The sequence below is a fragment of the Apostichopus japonicus genome, chromosome 11 (assembly GCF_037975245.1).
Source record: "Apostichopus japonicus isolate 1M-3 chromosome 11, ASM3797524v1, whole genome shotgun sequence".
NCBI classification, from domain to species: Eukaryota; Metazoa; Echinodermata; class Holothuroidea; order Aspidochirotida; family Stichopodidae; genus Apostichopus; species Apostichopus japonicus.
The window spans coordinates 16746532-16766254 of NC_092571.1; the positions used below are offsets into that span (position 1 = coordinate 16746532).

General features: G+C 38.8%; 1 protein-coding gene across 1 annotated transcript; it reads left to right on the plus strand.

The window, feature by feature from the left end:
* Window positions 1-867: 867 nt before the first annotated feature.
* On the plus strand, window positions 868-18954 carry LOC139975512 (ventricular zone-expressed PH domain-containing protein homolog 1-like). Its single transcript, XM_071983494.1, has 13 exons — window positions 868-1003; window positions 2571-2848; window positions 3297-3441; window positions 5038-5215; window positions 6170-6333; window positions 6944-7156; window positions 7987-8201; window positions 8753-9561; window positions 10764-10906; window positions 11725-11859; window positions 12524-12638; window positions 13057-13187; window positions 14067-18954. Exons 2-13 carry the CDS (start codon window positions 2640-2642, stop codon window positions 14286-14288), a joined length of 2679 nt encoding a protein of 892 aa, XP_071839595.1. The 5' UTR covers window positions 868-1003; window positions 2571-2639; the 3' UTR covers window positions 14289-18954.
* Window positions 18955-19723: the final 769 nt, after the last annotated feature.

Genomic DNA, 19723 nt, shown 5'->3' on the forward strand with positions numbered 1-19723 from the left:
ATATTTATTAACCTTGCATCGTAAATCACCGAAGTCCGGTGGAATTTTGAACTGTATTGTTAAGAAAATAACAGAACTTTAGAGACAACACATTTCTCTGTTTAGTGCCGTTTGAACTAAGTTTTCTCGGTATTAACTTTTCACGCTATGGCTGTAGGAAAATGGTCTATATGGTAAAGTCATAGGCCTAAAACTGCGGCGGTCGAACTCAGTTCGCGTGCCGCACAGGGAATGGCGCTAAGGAATTGATATGGACCTCCCCCCAAAAGAGAAAAAAGTACGAAGTCTACAGCACACTCAAAATACAGCCGCAACCAATCAAGCAGGTTCTCTCCTATATCTGCATGATGACCATACCAAGATGTGAGTATATATCGTGCTACTTCACCACCCCCCACCCCCACCCCTACCCCTCGGAAGTCCAAACGGGCGCTATTTCGGGAGCCCCTGTTTTTCGCGGCAAACTCGGGAGCCCACATTTTTCGGGGGTTCTTTTCGGGAGCAGTTTTTTATTTAAAGAGGGCACCCGTTTTTTACAAGAGGTCGTCATCGATGTTCTAAGTAATGTCCAATCGCACTCCGCATTTGGGCAGAAAACATTTACAACCACCATGGATGCACATGTCCTCTCTTAGGAATCATAGTTATTAGTAACTTTTCTGACACTCATTAATAATTTGAAATGTTGGAGTAACCTGGAGAGAATTTGTGGCAAATTTGAGCAAACTAAATGTGAAGGCTATAACGATTTTGGCATAAATGTATGAGCGACCATTGTAGAAGAGGCATATGACCACGGGGACTGAATGTAAAGCCCGCCACCGTAATTCCAAACACTGGTCTTCTCTCTGACCTGAATCTAGCCGCATCATACTACCGTATTCTGGCAACGTCGAATTATTTTGGTTGGTGTTAAATTTTGACAACGATGACGAAGTGTCGCCTTGAGATATTTGAGTCGACGAGTTTCATCGCTAATTCAAAGAAGCTTTCATATGAAAGGGTTCGTAAATAATAACTTATAAATTTCAATTATTTCCTGCATACGTTTATTCAAGGTGACATGTCTCCGATTGATCTCTTGTACACTTGCTTCTGGACAGCACAAATCATTCATAGCCTAAGTTAGACCTACTCTAGCCCAGACACAGGACTATGAGCCTAGCCTCCGCCAAGCATAGCCAAAGACTGAATGTTCATTAATTCTATGCAATGCATAGCGAGCCTAAAATATCATGCTCTAGAGCCGCGTATATAAACTATTTTAGTATATAAACATTTGGAAGTCACTGTAGGCCCAAGACCGTGTCAAATTTACAACACATTAAAGTAACTTGCAAAGGCACTTGCAGAGGTTAAATATAGTTCTTAGTTGTAGTACTTACTCTCGACAACTATGTTCTAAATGATCCTCGGACGACCCAGTCGCCCTTCTGACTCTTTCAATTGACGACCTCAACTCTCCAGTAAATGGCCTAGACATGTGAGGCATAGACATGTGAGCTGTATATTATTCCTAATAAGTAAGGCAATACAAACATGAATGTAATATCCTCCCTGTCCTATAACCACTCTCTTAATGAGATAAACACAGGGTGAACATGACCTGAGCAACTGCAATGTCAAAGGTAAAAGATATGTATAAGTGGTCTGTTATAAGTATCTTAACTGTCTGCTGACCATTTGGAAAAGAGAGTGAGTGAACACATGTGTGTCCCTTATATACCAGCCTGGGTACTTTCAATGGTAACCTAATTAGCATGTGTATAGAAACTTTATAAAGTGCTACTGATGGAAAATTCCATCAATGCAAACTGTATTACTCTAGCCAGAGGCTTATTAGAGGGGGTAAGTAAACAAAACAAAGTTGACCAGTATAATATGGTCACACAACAGATACCACTAGCCAGTTAAAGTGTCAGTAAAACCTAACTGTTTTTTTTTGTCACAAAAATGTTTCTAAATGTCTGATTTTACATCCTCAGTTCCTGAAGTGAGTTTGAGGATTAACAGTTATGACTTGAGGACATGTGTGTACAGTTGTAGATTATAGTAGACTGAATTTTGGAGGGAAATAGTTGACCTCAAAACTGATGAGAATATGTAGTGATTATAAATTGCATGATATATCTGTGTAATATTGACAAGAAAGCCATGAGACTGTATTTGTTTGATGTATGAATAGGCTTTAACAGTGAAACCAAATGTACCCAAACTCCTCTCTTGAGAAGTTCTGAGTTTATCGAGAGTATCTAGAAGATATGGTCATTCTGAAATAACATGATTATGCAGCTAATGTAACAACCACATTGATCGGTTCTGGAGCATTTTGGCAAGAGTTGTTGATGTGCAAGTACCCAGGTGTATGTACATTGTTAGTGTGGTGTCCAAAATCTCTGTGGCAGACAACCGAAGAGGCAAGGAACAATATGTTTAAGGAGTCCTACACGAAGCTGTGTGTAATGCACAGTTGAAGCACATTATGCCAACCCATTGGGATAACAAACGTTTGCCTGCATAGTCACATGTATAAAAAGTACCAAAATTGATTGTTTCCTTTCCCACTTTAGATGTGATTTCCATACAACAAGACAAGTAAACATTCCTTGGCTGGATCAAGGCATCGCAGCATTCCAGCCATGCATGAGCTCTTTGCTCAAGTCCTCTCTCGGAGGGATCTCTCCAGGGCAGGCGATCTGTTCTCTCTCCCAGATGCTGCGATAGTGGATGACCTATCGGAAGCGTTGGACTGCATCGCTGATATCACCTCCTCCCCAGACTATGTTAAAAATGACAACGATCAAGCCGTAGTAGAGATATGTATCACACGAATTACAACTGCCATCAGGTATGAGAAATCTCTGCTGTCGTTAATTAGCAAAAGTTGCAAACAATCCCAGTTCACTTGGTGTAAGGTCTAATTAGTTTTTCAGGCAAATTTTCTGGTGCACCAAGTCTTGGTGTTTCTGTTCCAAAAAGATACGATTAAGCCGGTATTTTTGCTGTATTACTTTCGAAAACAATCGTTCAGTCAAATCCACATTCCCCTTGTGTAGATCTTTCTGGGACCTCATTTGTTGGAAAAGGACCTTGTTTACAAATTTTTACAAGATGTACCATGTTGTGAGAGTGTGGTTATACATGGTAAGTTATCACATCACGATGAATGGAAATTTATCATATATCTGTGTTTCAAATGGAACATATTCTGGCTTTAAATAAATGAGTGAAGAAGTAACGTTTTGAATATAAAGTTTTATATCTGTGACAATTTATTGGTTTTTTTTGTCTTTCAGAGATACTTCCTCCTTAATACTACATGTGAAAGCCCTGGTAAACCTTTGGGAAACCTGTTTACATTTCAATTTGAAGCCAGGCCAATCTGGAGAGGATCCACCTCATGCTAAGATAGCCTCTGATATCATGAGCTGTTTGTTTATGGTAAGGCATTCTTTGCACAGCACATAGTAGCTCAAAAGGCAATGGACTTGTTGCCCGGTTGTTATATAAACTTGATATGTTGCACATCTGTGTAGGATTTATTGCTTCCACAGAATTGTATGATATCTGCATTATTGTCTTTGTGAGTTGTCACTGTTGATCCTGAGTGACGTGGGATAGGATCCCTGTTAATCCTGAGTGACGTGGGATAGGATCACTGTTCATCCTGAGTAATGTGAGGTAGGATCACTGTTCATCCTGAGTGACTTGAGATAGGATCACTGTTGATTCTGAGTGATGTGGGATAGGATCACTGTTGATCCTGAGTGACGTGGAATAGGATCACTGTTGATCCTGAGTGACTTGGGATAGGATCACTGTTGATCCTGAGTGATGTGGGATTCGATCACTGTTGATCCTGAGTGACGTGGGATAGAATCACTGTTGATCCTGAGTGAAGTGGGATAGGATCACTGTTGATCCTGAGTGAAGTGGGATAGGATCACTGTTGATCCTGAGTGATATGGGATAGGATCACTGTTGATCCTGAGTGACGTGGAATTGGATTACTGTTGATCCTGAGTGACCTGGGATAGGATCACTGTTGATCCTGAGTGACGTGGGATAGGATCACTGTTGATCCTGAGTGATGTGGGATAGGATCACTGTTAATCCTGAGTGAAGTGGGATAGGATCACTGTTGATCCTGAGTGACTTGGGATAGGATCACTGTTGATCCTGAGTGACTTGGGATAGGATCACTGTTAATCCTGAGTGAAGTGGGATAGGATCACTGTTGATCCTGAGTGAAGTGGGATAGGATCACTGTTGATCCTGAGTGACGTGGGATAGGATCACTGTTGATCCTGAGTGACTTGGGATAGGATCACTGTTAATCCTAATTGAAGTGGCATAGGATCACTGTTGATCCTGAGTGATGTTGGATAGGATCAGTGTTGATCCTGATTGATGTGGGATAAGATCTGTTTCAGTCTGTGTGGGAGTACGATTTCACAAGCTTTTGAGTATTTAGATTGGTGATTTCTGTGAAATAAGTGATTAGAAGGAGAAGTGTCTTCCTGTCTTGGTACATCTACCCACACAGTGTCGTGTAGTGTGTGGTCAGAATGGCTTTTGAGAGGCAATGGGCTTGCGATGAAAGGATTGCAGGTTCGAGTCCTGGCCAGATCCTTATGCTTTGTGCTTGGGCACTTTATATTCATTGCCTCTCTTTACTCAACTGTATAAATTGGGACCTGCAGGGTAACTTGTAAATATATATTTGCGTGTGCGGTCTGTGGCTGCACCTTATGAGAAGTACCTGCATGGGACAAGTAGATGTGGTGCACTGTAGTGATACAAGACTGAAAACCACTACACGAACGCTGGTTTGTCTGCCAGTCAGTGATTCAATGTTTCAGGATCGACAGCAAACGGTCGGTGGGTTCCCACTGATAAATTATATATTAGACTTATCAGTGCATAGACCAACCAATAACACTGCTACATTTAATGTCGTGGGCACATCATTCCCACACAATGGCACACTTAATGCAAACGTTGAAAATAAATAAAATTCTGTTCTCTCCCTTCTAGCAAAGTTGCGGTGGTGGATTTGTCCTGCAACAGATTCTGGATGTGGCTGTTTGTTTCCTGCATCAAGGCAACAGAGAGATTACAAGAAATGTTACAAGCTACCTTGCCCTAGCAGCGATACAGAACATACAGCTGATGTCACTCCATACATCATCTTTAATTAGTAGTGTACTGAAAGGTGAGACAGAAATGGCAAATTTTAACGATAATAAGAATAATAGTAATAATGATAATTAGTCTTATATAGCGCATAATCCAACTTGAACAGGTAGGTGCTCAATGCGCTTTACAGGTGACCAATCGATAACACTCAGAAAATAATTTTTTTTTAATGCCACGCTTTAAGCTCTTCGAGAGAGTCCAATGAACGTTAAACGAAAGTGAATTTCGCAAAGGAGGGGCTGTATGTTTTGAAGCTGTGATCACCCAAAGGTCTACATGTGAGGCAATGAGAATTGAAGCTGGAAAAGATGAACAGTGTGAATGCATGGGTCTGTTTGTAAACTCTAAGATGAAAATTTAAGGATATGCTAGGAAAATTGTTAAGGAGATGTTTGTCATCTGCTGTTTGAAATATTAATGCAAATTTAGACAGCTTCAATAATCATGATAAGAAACTTAAACAGCAATTGTCAGTATCAGTTAAGATCGTCTTCCAAATCTAATTTCCCAAAACCATAAGTGGAATTCTGCAATAATATCATGCAAGCTATTACAGTGTTTTACCTTGTGTGTCAAGCTTGGAGTATTCCAAAATAGTAACTTGAGGAGAGACTCCCAGCACTCAGGCCATCTTGAATTGAAAGACAATGGTGAGAGAGGGACAGAGATACAATAATAGACTCCAAAGTTGGCTGTTATAATTTTACCTTTCAAAATCCAGCTGGTGACATTCCTTTGTTTTACAATATGGAAAGGATTTCAAAGCAAACTTTTGCTGTTTCATAAATCCAAACGTTATTAAAAAAAAATTCAAATATTTTTAAACTTCAGTGTCATTCCCAATGTCCTTAAAATCCACCTTGTTCTTTGACAATCTAAAATCTTATAAAATCTTATCTCAAATAAAAAGTTTTGCTGTTTTTATATTAATTTTTACCCTTTTGTTTTTTATGATTTTATTCTTTTTTAGGAAACTTCACTCTTTGCTGCGTATTGCCTCAGATCTATCCCGAGTCACCCGAAATGATTCACTGCAATCTTTCTCAACTTCTCGGGGTTCTGCCGGACTGCGACGAAGCAGAGAAGGGTTACCTGCTGCAGCTTGTGGCTCTCATAGCTAAGGATAATCCTCAGGTGATTTAAACCTCTCTTATTTTGAATGATTAAATGTGACATAATTATAATATGTTGATTAAGGAAGAGTCATAAATTAGTAAATGGGAGGGAGAAAATTGGCAGAGAAAATATATACAGTTTTTGAAAGAGCTAAAAAAAAAAGCCTATATGTTATTACTAAGACTGAGAACATGTTCTAATCTTTGTATATTAAGCTTTTCAAACTTAACATGGAGTAGTCTTCTATTAACCATTGACTTTTGCCACCCTCCATCCCCCACCCCATCCCCCACCCACCAAAAAAGACAGTTTTATTGTACTGAGATTAACCTTTGAACTCTACTGCCCTGCAGTCTAGGATATCGTGCCCCATCGTTCGTTTTGCTGTTGTTGGTGTTGTTTGTTAAGTTTGATTTTCAAACTTAGCGTCAGTCATTCCTATTTCTCAGATGAACATTGAATCCTTTTGGTAGAAGATTGACTTTTTGACTCATTCTTTGCCCTTACACCAGATGATCATCCCTACCCCCTCTCCATCCCACCCCTCCCTATTCCCTCCCCCACCCCTCCCCATTCCCTCCCCCATACCCTTTCACTGCAATACTAAGCCTTCAAATTTGATTGACAGGTGCTGAGCAGTCATGTTGGATCGTTGATAATGGAGTTGAACAATTCTTCAAGTTCAGCTGAGTTGATCTTAGCGGCCCTGGTGGACATTGCGTCCTCCGATCCATCTCCATTAGACGCTAGTCTGCCAGCCTTAGAGAACGCCATATCTCGTCAGCCGTCCCTTTTGTCTACTGCCGTGAAAATCTTTGGTGCTGTGGGAAGGTTAAACGAAGTGAGTTGCTCAATGGATTCTCCAAACATGGGATATGGGTTTTTTTGTCTTGAAGCTAACACCTTTTTATCGGCAGGACCCTCGGCTATGCAAGAAAACCGTAACTAAACAATAGGAATGATGTAGGGTGGAGAGTAGTAACGGGTGACGGACCAGTGACGTTTCCATGGCAAAAATAACGTTTGACTCTGTATGGCTTCCTTCATTACTTATCTGTTGCATTGGATGGAATTGGTTTTGTGGACTTAAATGTCTGATATGGATGGAATGTTGTACTGTAATATTGAAATATTAGCATGTATTATGGCAAATTGCAACAGAGTACTTGTAATGTCAATGAAGAACAAGTAGATCTATTGCTGGGGTACTCATTTAATATTGCAAAGCAGCTCAGAGAAAACTATGGGTTGGAATTAAAGGGCCAGAAAGGATCATAATCTCACTATATACCTTGCTTGAGAAATGTGCAGGGTAGGCTGGTAGGGTGTTTAAGACAAACGTCCGTAGGGACTGATTACGTGTTTAGTGTAAATCTTGTGAGCCAACTTTTTTTCTCAAGCCAGATGGAAATCTTCTGGGGACCCCATTTGGTCTCATATCAAGATTTACTAGGACCTTCACTAGGGGTCTCTTAATCACATCACTAAAGCACAAACAGCCATTTCAAATTCCTATTTCCTATTTCTGGTTTGCTCATTTAATATTTTTTTAATACTTTTATCATTATTTATATTTTATTATTATTATGTTAATATAATTTTATTATTATTATCATTATTATGATTATTATTATGATTATTATTAATATTATTATTATGATGTTATTATAGGAGAGTGCCAGAGACTGCTTGTCCTTTCTTGTCCATCACCTCTCAGTGGTCGATCAGACATCACTACCGGCAGTTCTGATCGAAATAAAGAGCATCGCCGATCAGTACCAGGGACTGCTGACAAATTATCTACATTTGATTGGAATGCAAAGCCAGAGCAAATCAACAGCCACTAGAATGATAGTTCAACAACTCCTTAGAGATAATACTTACAGGTGAGTCTCTATACCATCACCCCCTTCCCCCTACCCCTTCCCCTTCCCCAAAGAAAAAAAAAGAAAGAAAATTGGCAGCCTTTACCCTACGCTAGCCAGGTTGACTTTAATACCCTCTCATGATCTGCTTTGTGTTTTTGTTTACCTATTCCTTGTGGTTTATTTCTTTGTTTTTTTGATTTATGAAGTAATTGAAGATCAAATAACAATGTTTCTATTTTACTCACTGGGCCTCCATGAATGACAATTACTTGAATAGAAATGCTGATAATAATGTTGAATGTTTTTCGATTGCCATGAAGCCAATCATGGTCTGTGTCTTTCCTTGCACATTGTCATGCACAACACAGAATCTCCCATATTAGCAAGAAATAACATGCTAGCAGGAAGGTTAGCTTATAGTGGTGTGATAAAATGGCCGCACCATGAAATTCCCAGTATGCTTCCGTCATAAACCATTTTAACATGTTGTATGCATCCTGGCAGGCTTCTTGAAGCTAACCACGAAGTTTGAATTGTCCCATTATTGTATCATTTCCTAAATTTTGCAGTACTTCCTCGATGGTTTCCAGCATCGGATCCAAGCAGCAAAGTTCGTCGAGCATAAGCGAAACGGAGAACAGCAGCAGACTGAGCGAGTCCGACAATCATCCTAGACAGTACAAGAAGAGACAGTCGGGTAGACCCCAATCTGAGGTCCCTCCGCAGGGTCCTCCCATGCTTTCAAGGCCTCATTCGGAGGTCCCACTAGGGGGACCCCTGTCGACAAGACCTCTCTCTGAAATACGCAGCGTTGCTCATCACAACTCTAGAGAACGGTCGATGCTCAGCCCAAAGTCGCAGAGATCCATTCATTCCGTCGACAGGCAATCGTTATTCAAGCACGAACTTCCGCCCTACCACGAGGTGCCACATAGTAGCCAGTTGGTGGCATATAGTGCCGCTCAGAGGGACCACAGGCCCTCAAGACACGATCTCTCAGTGAAGGCCGACATATCACGTAACGGATCTAACGGCAAGCTCAGCCGAAGAAGCCTGCTCTCCGTGCAAAGTCAGTACATGAAGGAGAACTCCCCGCCCCGTTACAATCCCCCTCCCATCCGGCCAGGAATGGAAAGGTACAGGGTAAAGGACAGCCAGTCCAGCCTTTCGGATCGATACGAACCTGCAGTGGTCTTGAGGAACAGGGCTAATCCACCTCGGATATCGACGACGGAGGGGCGGAGGATGCCCCCTACCGGGGAGCAGAACCGAAATAGCAGCATACATCAGTACTTATTCAGAAGACAAAGAGAAATGTGCAATTATGTGGATTCCATCAAAACACGGATACCCATCCCCCAAGACTGCACAGTCTCAGGTACTACACATCTATTACTTGATCTTGAGATCCCTCCTTCCCTCCCTCCATCCCCTCACCCTCCCCCTGGTCTATTCAAAGGTGTAAGAACAAGTTTGGTTTTTCCTTTTGGTTGTATTAGTGTTATCACAGAATCAATACTTAATACTACGAGAAATGCAGTCACCTCGAAAATATCTCAGGGAGGAATAAGTCATGCTGTCATTTGTAAGAGGATGGTAGGAATGAGTGGCAAATTCAATAAATGAAAACAACTGAAGGTCTTTGAAATGCAAAACAGGATTTTGCTTAGCTGTTAAAAAAGACCTACCCTACCTATACAGTCCCACTATACAAGATAATGGTTGATGATTTTAAACGTGACTGTTATACGCTCAGTGTGGTGGGGTGGGCCCATGTGGGGGAGGGGGGGAATGGGGGAAGATGAAATAATCTGTAACAGTGTACAGAATGTCTCTTGCCATCAAACCTCAAAATACCTGTGTACCATATCTGAATTAATCCTCGTACAACAGAATCAAAGCTCAAATAGCAGAATCTTGCTTAAATATGGAATGTTTATCAGTGGATTTTATTTTAATTACAAGTTTTAATATCCTAAATTTGGAAGAAATCTAGCTTTTTTTAAACTGTTCATGGTGTGTTCATGGTGTTTTCATGGTGTGTTCATGGTGTAGTCATGGTGTGAACAGTTCGTCAAGGTTAGTACTTTACCAAACTGCTTTGGTAACCTAATGATGAAAAAGGTATATCAGGGTATAATATGGTGTAAGGTATGCCAGTTGTATCTCCAAGTGTTTGTCAGAAGAAATAATGAGTCCTAGCACCTGCAGAGTGATTTGCGAGTCTCTTAGAACCACTGAACATTTTGACTACCGTCCTGGATACTTTTCTCTCGAATTGATAAAGCAAATCCAAAAACGTGCACAAACTTATTTCTGTTTACCAGCAGATGTGCAGTGTTTGCTAATTATTCTATTGCCAGTAGATGTGATGTACTGGCTAAACTCTATATAGCTTCCCCCACATGCAGATATGGTTAAATAGCATTGTAAAATACCTGTGTTCAGACTTCTTATTATCATGGTTTTAATGACAATGACAATAATGATATTAAGGACTTTAAACTTGCATTTTTTATTTTCCACTGCGAATTTAAAGGAGGACCGTTCTATCGTTAACTATTTTTTGTTTCCTTCCAGGGGGTGCAGGTGGCCGTCCTGTAGGCCGTGTGGACTTCTTTTGTTGTCAGAAATCAATGTACTGCCTGTATGATAAGAAACCCTTCATTATGGACACAAAGCACCTACAGCAATGGATACATCTCATGTTTCTTCATTTACAGGTGAGATTACCCCCCCCACCTCCACCCCACTTCCCCCCCAAAAAAACAATTTGAAACTATTGAATTGAATTAAAATATCATTAATGAGTCATTAGTATCTCTGAATTACTTAGCATCTCAAAGTGAACATCACATGATGTCATTATTCCTATGCCCAGTTTATATATCATGTCATGATCGTACCAGGCAGTATTACAACTATACAGTAGAGACTTGTAGTGAGTCCTTGTGACACACAGTTCTATGTGAGGATCAAGCTATTCTGTGTGTTGGCTTGACGTTTCGATCCTAGCAGGATCTTCTTCTGAGGCTGAATGACAAGTTACAGAAACAGAAAAGACAATTACACACACAGAATGCAGAAAGGTTAATGAGCAGGGTGAACACAAAAGAGATAGATATAAGGGAAAGATTAGTAGACAAGGGATGGAAAGAAGAAAGAAACCAACATCGAGAAGGGGAGAGGTAGGAGATATACTGTGGAGGGACAAAGAGAGGATTAAGGGAAGAGGGTAGGAATAAACTAGAGAAGGACAAAGACAGAAAAGTGTGGAGAAAAAAAGGTGGAAGAGAGCTATGAGAAGAGGGGTGACAGAGGGGGAAAAGGGGAGATAGAAGGGTTGGGGGGGGGGGGAGCAGAAGAAAGGTTGGTCATATCCTTCCTGAATGTTGAGCCCATGAGGTTGAATGGTGCAAAGGCATTGCATGCACAGTCTCTCTTTGCTCATACGTTCTAGGTCAGGACGGCTACCTAAAGATTCTGTTTGTTATGTAATTGAATTAGTTTTTCACCCTGTTTGTGGTTTTTATCATCCTAGGCGACATCATCCAGTCCAGTATCTTTGGGAGACAAAGCTGTGCAGAGCCTAAAGAAGATTTGGGAGGAACACAAAAGTGCAGAAGGAAACATGACATTCCTAAAACTCATCACTCAGAATTTTCCATCTCCAAAGGTGAGCTTTAATTAAGACAAGTCCATGCAAAGAGCTAGATTTTGTTTCTAAAGATGAAAAATAATTTTGTAATTTTATTTGAAGACAAAAAGTAGCAAATAAAATGACTGTGTTGGATCATAAGCAAACATTTGCTATCAGTTGAGTTTCTTTTCTGAAAGTTTTTCTTTCAAATGGTGCCCAATTTGGGCTTCGAAATTTGGGCTATATTTACTGGCTTATTGCTGGTGAATTTTGAGGTTTGCCAGTATGGGAAAAAGGCTCTGGTAGATATTAAGAACTTGAACACATTGAAATAGTTGGTAACAATTGTCAGTCTAAGAATGGATATGATTTATGTAAATAATATAAGCTCTGTATTACTGCTTATTAGTAGCAAATATTATTGGACCCCATGATTAATGTAACTAAGGTAAGCCCTGTATTACTGCTTGGACTGCTACGATAAGCATGTTTTTGCCTCAGATGTTGCAGTTGTTTTTATGTCCTCCATTCATTTGTATGTAGTCTCAATCAGACTGGGGAGCGGGGGGGGGGGGAGTACTCGCTTTGATGGGTGTAGATAAGCTCCAGTTGCCAAAGTGTCAAAGGTGTTAACTGAAACACGCAAGCTACAGACATTCTTTTTCTTACTGATTATTTGTTTTGCTTCCCTCTACTCAAGGTTCAACAGTCCTTGGTGCAACAACTGTGCAATGCCAGTTACTACGATCTCTTTATGTACGACTCAGAACTGGGTGCCTGGAGCTGTTTCGTCTGTAGTAACCCTAGCAAACTTGGTAAGTTGAGAAGTTTGGGAATGTCAAGGAATGGGGTAAGGCTGGATAGGTCAAATAGTAGAGAACAGAACTTGTTTTTCCTGAAATGACCAATTGCAATTCAATTCAAGCCAGTAATTTTGGTGCTCATTGAGAAAATTTGTGAGCAAATTCCCCAGTCTGTGTTTTGCTCATAATTCTTTTATGTCGTTTATGATGGAAATGTTATGCCACAGACTTGTTGTGGTATCCTTTTACTTTTAATGCAAACTACTTGTGTTAAATGAAGAAAGATGCAGATACACAGAGGAAGTGTAAAAGAAATTTCTTTAAATTATGCATCGCTGCATAGGTATTAGAAACTGGGGCCTATCGTCTAACGTTGAGTGGAGATTTTATGCCATTTCTTCGCAAAGAGGTCAATTTTCTTTTCTCTCAGATGCTCTGTCAGCAGACAGGCCATTAATTGAAGGTCAGTTGAAGGAGAAGAAAGTGAGGTGGAAACTATTTAAAAGATGGAGGACACAGTACTTCACTCTGGCAGGAGAAAGACTATTTCCTAGAGGGAGTGTAAGTATCATTTAGATAAATAGGAGGAGGGGGTGGTGGGGGCGGGGGTAGAGAGGACACAGTACTTTACCCTGGCAGGAGAAAGACTATTTCCTAGAGGGAGTGTAAGTATCATTTAGATGAATAGGAGGAGGGGGTGGTGGGGGCGGGGGTAGAGAGGACACAGTACTTTACCCTGGCAGGAGAAAGACTATTTCCTAGAGGGAGTGTAAGTATCATTTAGATGAATAGGAGGAGGGGGTGGTGGGGGCGGGGGTAGAGAGGACACAGTACTTTACCCTGGCAGGAGAAAGACTATTTCCTAGAGGGAGTGTAAGTGTCATATAGGTGAATAGGAGGAGGGGGGGGGGGGGGTGGTAGTGTGGACCCAGTACTTAACCTAGCAGGAGAAAGACTTTTTCCCAGGGGAAGTGTAAGTATTATATAGATGAATGGGGGGGGGGGGGGCAGTAGGGTGGATCCAGTGCTTAACCTAGCAGGAGAAAAATTTTTCAGAGGGAGTGTATTATTAAGTATTAGAATGGATGAATGGGAGGGAGGGAGGGAGGAAAGGGGGGGGGGTTAGGATTGGGGGTGGTTTGAGAAGGACCCAGTCTTTCATGGTAACATGGGAAAGACTCTTCCCAGCGAGTGTTTAAGTAATAGTTTGGAGGGGTAGGGTAGGACCCAGTATGCCCATCTAGTAGGAGACATACTTGGCATTGGTTGGATGGGTAGGGGAAAGTGTACGACCCAATACCTCAGCCCTTATACCCCGCACTCACACGAGGGCATAGATGGAGAGGTTACCATGGAGACACATGCATCCAGACTTAAAGCTGCTGTATAAATACTCATCACTCGTTAATAACTTACGAATTATGTTTTTTTAATAACCAGGACAAGTCAAATTCAATACCGATCGAAATCAGCAAGGTACGTAGCGTGAAGACCGTTGGGAGAAGGAGAGACAGAACGATTCCCAAAGCGTTTGAGATCTTCACAGACGACCACAAGACGTACATGTTTAAAGCCAAGGACGGCAGCAATGCCGAACAGTGGGTGCAGTGTCTGACCTTAGCCATGCACAAAGGAAAACACACGGAAGATGTCACAAAATAGATGGGTATAATCAGGAAAGAATCTTGGACGTTTAACTTTAAGGACATAAATTTTAAAAAAAAATGAAAAAAAAAATTTAGTCATTAAAACAGATGTCTATGGATAGATTACTCAGAGGTATGAAAACAAAAATTAAAATAGATCTCTTTAAACTTATGAATTTTTTTTTTTAGAGCCAAACAATAAGACATTGTTTCAAGTATGAAATATATTTTAGGGTATTGTTTCAAAATTCCATTCCTTTAGAGTGCTATATATTTTTTGTTATTTTGTTTTTTTCCATGACAGTTCCACTTCAATTAAATTGATTTTTTGATTGATCGAGCCTTTTATTGATCATGATTAAGATAAGTAGAAACGAATCTTGTGAATGTGTGTTCATATGTGGGTTTGTTTAGTCATGTTGTGAAAGCTTCCGAGGAGGGGAAACGCTAGGGCAACTAAAACACATTACTGTAACATTTGATTATCCTTGCAATCCACAGTGCAAAAAATCCTTCACGATACAAATAACATTTCTAAGCTATGCTATAATGAAGCAAGAAAACCCTGTCACCACCTGGGAGCTTCTCTATACCTATGCCCTAAATAGGTTTACCCCCTCCCCTGCCCCCCAGTTTATAACTTTGAGCTTGCGTTATGTGTGCTTGCTAAAGTCAAATTATGAGAAATTAAAAAATTTTGTCATAATTGGCAATTTTTTTTTGATTCCTAATGGTAATGTCGACAAAGTTGTCTGTTGTAAATTTTGTCTGATTGGAACGAAATGGTTCACATATTTGTTAATCTTTTCTTGATTTTGGCCTAAATATCATGTAGCTTGTCTATTTATAAATCATGTGTTGAAAAAAAATCTGAGAATTTGTTTGTGCAAAATATGGAAAATCTTAAAACTAGTTGTTTAATCATAAGTATTCATTCTTTTGTCCTTAAAAAAAAGGATTTTGTTACAGAAAAAAAAAGTAAAAATGTACGTGTGGGACACAATCTGGGATAAATATGCAACATTCATATGACAAATTGTCATTTCACCACAAGTATGGTATTCATGAATTAATCCACTCCCCCTTACATTGTATAAAGGTAAGCTCTCCTGTGATTAACTGTTGAACTGAACAATAAAAAACTAAATGGAAATGATAACATTTTCTAGAGAAAACACAGACAAATATTGCATTTGCTTTCCAATTCGGACTTAAAATCTGAAAATTGTTGTATTAAAAAGTTTTTTGAAATTGTCATGTGGTGGGTTGTGTGTATGTGGATCTTTGACGAGAAAAAACTCAAAAACATTTAGTGTCTTACAATATTATTAGAAATTCATCTCTGACAAATAAACAGACTTTAAAATTAGCTCTGTGTATTTGCCCTGTATATTAGCCCTGTGTTGTACATGGTTCAATGGTTATTAAATACTTAAAGTGAATATTACATCACAAAGTTTTCAAGGCTTGATTTTGCAAAGGTCCTTAAAACCTGTCATTGGAATCAAACATATCTTTACTGTTGTTACATTGGCTTTGTGGCTTAAAAGCAGGAATTATGGTTTTACCATGCTTCAAACAACACACATAAAGCATACACAAATATGTCTGTTATCGTTAGAGCAGGAATCGGGATTTGACTCTCCTGCAAGCATCACATTAAGAAGCATACACACCTATCTCAGTGACCTGCTTTTAATAATTTAAGCATGAATCAGGATTTGATCCTACTTCAAGCAATACACTAAGGAGGGTACAAAACAAGGTGGGAGGGGGGGGGGGGGGACACATGATCCAATGTTAGCCCCAAATTATCTGGTGCATTCTTATTATGACATGTAGGAAGCTAAAATAAAGAGTTTTCCCAAGGTAAAAACATGAATTTTTTCATTGCAGCTTATGATTTCATAGTTCCTTTCTCATTGATTGTCATGAAAAAAAACTAATAATAATAGAAATATTAAAAGAAAAAAAAAGAACATGACTTTTCACATGAGCAACAATTACAATTTTTATACAGTTTTGTTTCTTCAAAATTTATTGTAGATAGTTGTCACAGCTAGTTTAAAAGACTTTATTACTATCTTTGCCAAAATTTCATTCAAGTTGAACAAGATTTTTTTCCTACCCCTATTTGGACAGGAACAGCTTATGTATTCCAATTACTTATTCTATCAGTATTTAAAGATTATTGTTAACAAATAATGTGCACTGCCTTATTGAAGCTGGTATTCAATTTTGACCCATTTTTTTTTTGACACCCTGAAATGAATTTAATATTTTTTGCAACTTTTTCTTATCTTTATTTGTTTTGCTTTCTTCTAGAGATTTCATAAGTCAAGAATTACAGGTACAAAAATTCATCTGAAAAGTACTTTTTTTTTTTTCACTATTTCATCTATAAACATGTTTTGCTAGAAATATTCAAGTAACAATGAAGACTTAAGAAATGCCATAAAAGAATAAGGAACATACAAAAACGAAAATGAGCCAAAGAAAAAGGCGAAAAAAGAAGCAGATATTTTCTGAAAGATCAAATAATTCATTCCGTGTTTTATCTTGCTGCTATTAATCATGTGTACAGTCTTTATAGTAAGAGAATCTAGTTTTGGTTTATAAATCAAATGGTCTTGTATTTGAATATTAGAAGACCCTCTAGTATTATAATTTTTTTCATAAATTCATCTCAATTGTGAAATTGTAATAGCATAATCACCATTCCTCTCGTAACATTTGAAGTCGTCCTGAGAAGGACTTTCTAGTACTAAAAAGAACCATAGTTAATTTTATTTTTATTCTTTTTGAGCAAGTGTTCCTAGTACAAGAACCATAGTTTTATTTGTGTTCCTCCACACAAGGTATTGAGTAGTGTTTAGTGATGGTTCCTTCCTCAGGGTAAAGAATATATTTGTGTTTGAGCAGCGGGGGTTTATTACATATTAGTCGTCATCTTGTCAAACAGTGTTTCCTCATACACAAGTAAACTTGTCTTCAAGTTTCAAGTTTATTAAAAAATCTGGTATAAAATACATGAAAGGACATATTTATAAATAGGATATGAAAAACAGTTAAAGAGTTATAAAGCTTAAAATAGCAAGTACTGTAATGTACAAATAATAAATCAAAAGTTAATCAATGAATTAAAGTAGGTTTTGTGTTACAACAACCTGAATAAATATGGCAGCCCTATAAATGAATTTTTTTTTTTAAAACGTACAGTTTCGAAATTTTGGCATAGTTTGTCCTATTTCTTGAATGGATGGGCAGGAAATTCCTACAATTAATTAAAAGTCCCATCAATTAACCATTCTCTTGTTTGCAAATGTTTAAAAGTGTACAGAACAGTAAAAATAGTACTCTTGCTTTAGCAGTCATTTGTGTAAAATAGATAGTCGATGATGGATGTTTCGTCTCTGGGCTTTGCTCTCTGTCTATTATTAGGATGTTTTGATTGCGACAACTTGTCTTGGGACAGATAGTTCAAGGGTGTCTTAAAGGCATTGAAGACTCGCCCCAAACCGTGTGCGGCCATCTGAAAAAGTTAACTTTCTGTTGCTTGCAAGTGAAGTTTTGTTTGTGTCGCTACAAAATGCAGACAGTAATGAAACGTGATACGTTGTTATCTTTAGCTGGACCTGAGATGTCCATCGCTGTATCATTTATACACTGTGCTGTGTGTATTGACCGCAGCTGTATGTACGGACTGTACACTAGTGTCTAATTAGCGACGGTAGCAAGCTGTGTGTGTATTTTCTGGGATCGATGGTGGTGTCTAACACTTCTGTTACACCTCATTCGAAACTAGGTCAAATAACCGGCATTAGACGTTTCTTTTTGCGTGAGTCTTCACACCCTTTAAACACTGGGGTCGAGAAAAGCTATGTACTACAAAGTATTCATCATTAGAGCATATCAGTTACAGAGCACTACGAACTGCACTACTGTAACTGTTGAGAAATAATGCTCGTTTCTAATACTTCAACTTCAGAATGGGAGAAGGAAAAGAGTAGAAAATTAACATGCTCTGTCTGGATATCTAAGCTAAAATGAGTTGTTTCCTTTAAGTTTTTTTTTTTCTTTTTTGCCAACCTTTTCAGTTTTCACATTTTGAGTATTCAAGAATAGCTTTTTAATACCTGTAAGATGTTAGTTTAAGTATACTAGGCTTCTTTGAATTAGATTTTAATTAAAAACAGTAGTTAGTGCTGGTATTCAAAACGGGAATGGTGCAAAATTGGTAGAAATGTAGTTATTTTGGACTTCTTTACAGATATTGACAGACACAAGTGATTATAAGATGAAGAAAAAGTGACCCAAATCATAATGAATGCTTTGGTAATGAACATGGTGCTTTAGAGTAATTTTAAGTCTTTCTTGTTTAATATGTTTAAATAAATAAACAGAAAGTTATTTCATTTTATGTTTCGATTTGAAATGTGGCTTTACAAAGAAAATTTTTCAAGGAAGTAAATATTAATGAATTTTTTTGAAAATTTTATGGATACCCTTTCTTCTCTGATAAATCAATGTGAAATTAATCTTCATATGTAATAAACGTCTTGTCGTATGGTTTAAGTGAAAATGTTATAGACAATTTGGAATAGCTTTGCTTTTTGTTCCTGAATTGAAAAGTTGGTAAACACTGCGGAATTGCAAAGAAGGAAATAGATGATGAAATAATTTATCCTGAGTCAAATTCTCCATTTTTGTCAAACTTCATTTAAAGGCATTGAAGACTCGCCCCAAACCCCGTGTTGCGCTCTGAAAAAGTTAACTTTCCGTTGCTTGCAAGTGAAGTTCTCTTCTTGTCGCTACAAAATGCAGACAGTAATGAAACGTGATACCTTGTTATCTTTTATCTAGACCTGAGATGTCCATCGCTGTTATGTACACTGTGCTGTGGGTATTGACGGTAGCTGTATGCATTGACTGTACACTAGTGTCTAATTACCGACGGTAGCAAGCTGTGTGTGTATTTTCTGGGACCTTGGTGTTTAGAACTGTGCAGAAAGGGATTGTTCAATGAGTGCGGGGGGGGGGGGGTGGGATGAGATGCTGGTACATTACAGATTCATCCAGCAATCCCTGCTACCATTTGTTGAAAGTACTAGATTGAATATTTAAAAGATTCTTAGTGATACTGAATAAATTGGCCTGGCTTGGAAGAGCCCATTTGGGATACAGATTTTTGATTCCACCTGGCTGAAACTTCCTTCAAATGAAACCCTAGTTTTAGAAAATATAAATTTGAATATTGTATTCCATTTTGTTATGAATTCCCAAAGGTGGTATTAAAATAACTGCATAGGTTGTTACAGGAAACAAAAGGTTATCAACTTAAAACTGACAATCAACCCCTCTTGGCCACTGGTAACTGAGGAACAATAGCTTAATACAAAGGAGGGGATGGGGGGGTGGGTGGGGGAAGTACCCCACCAAACGTCTCTGTCT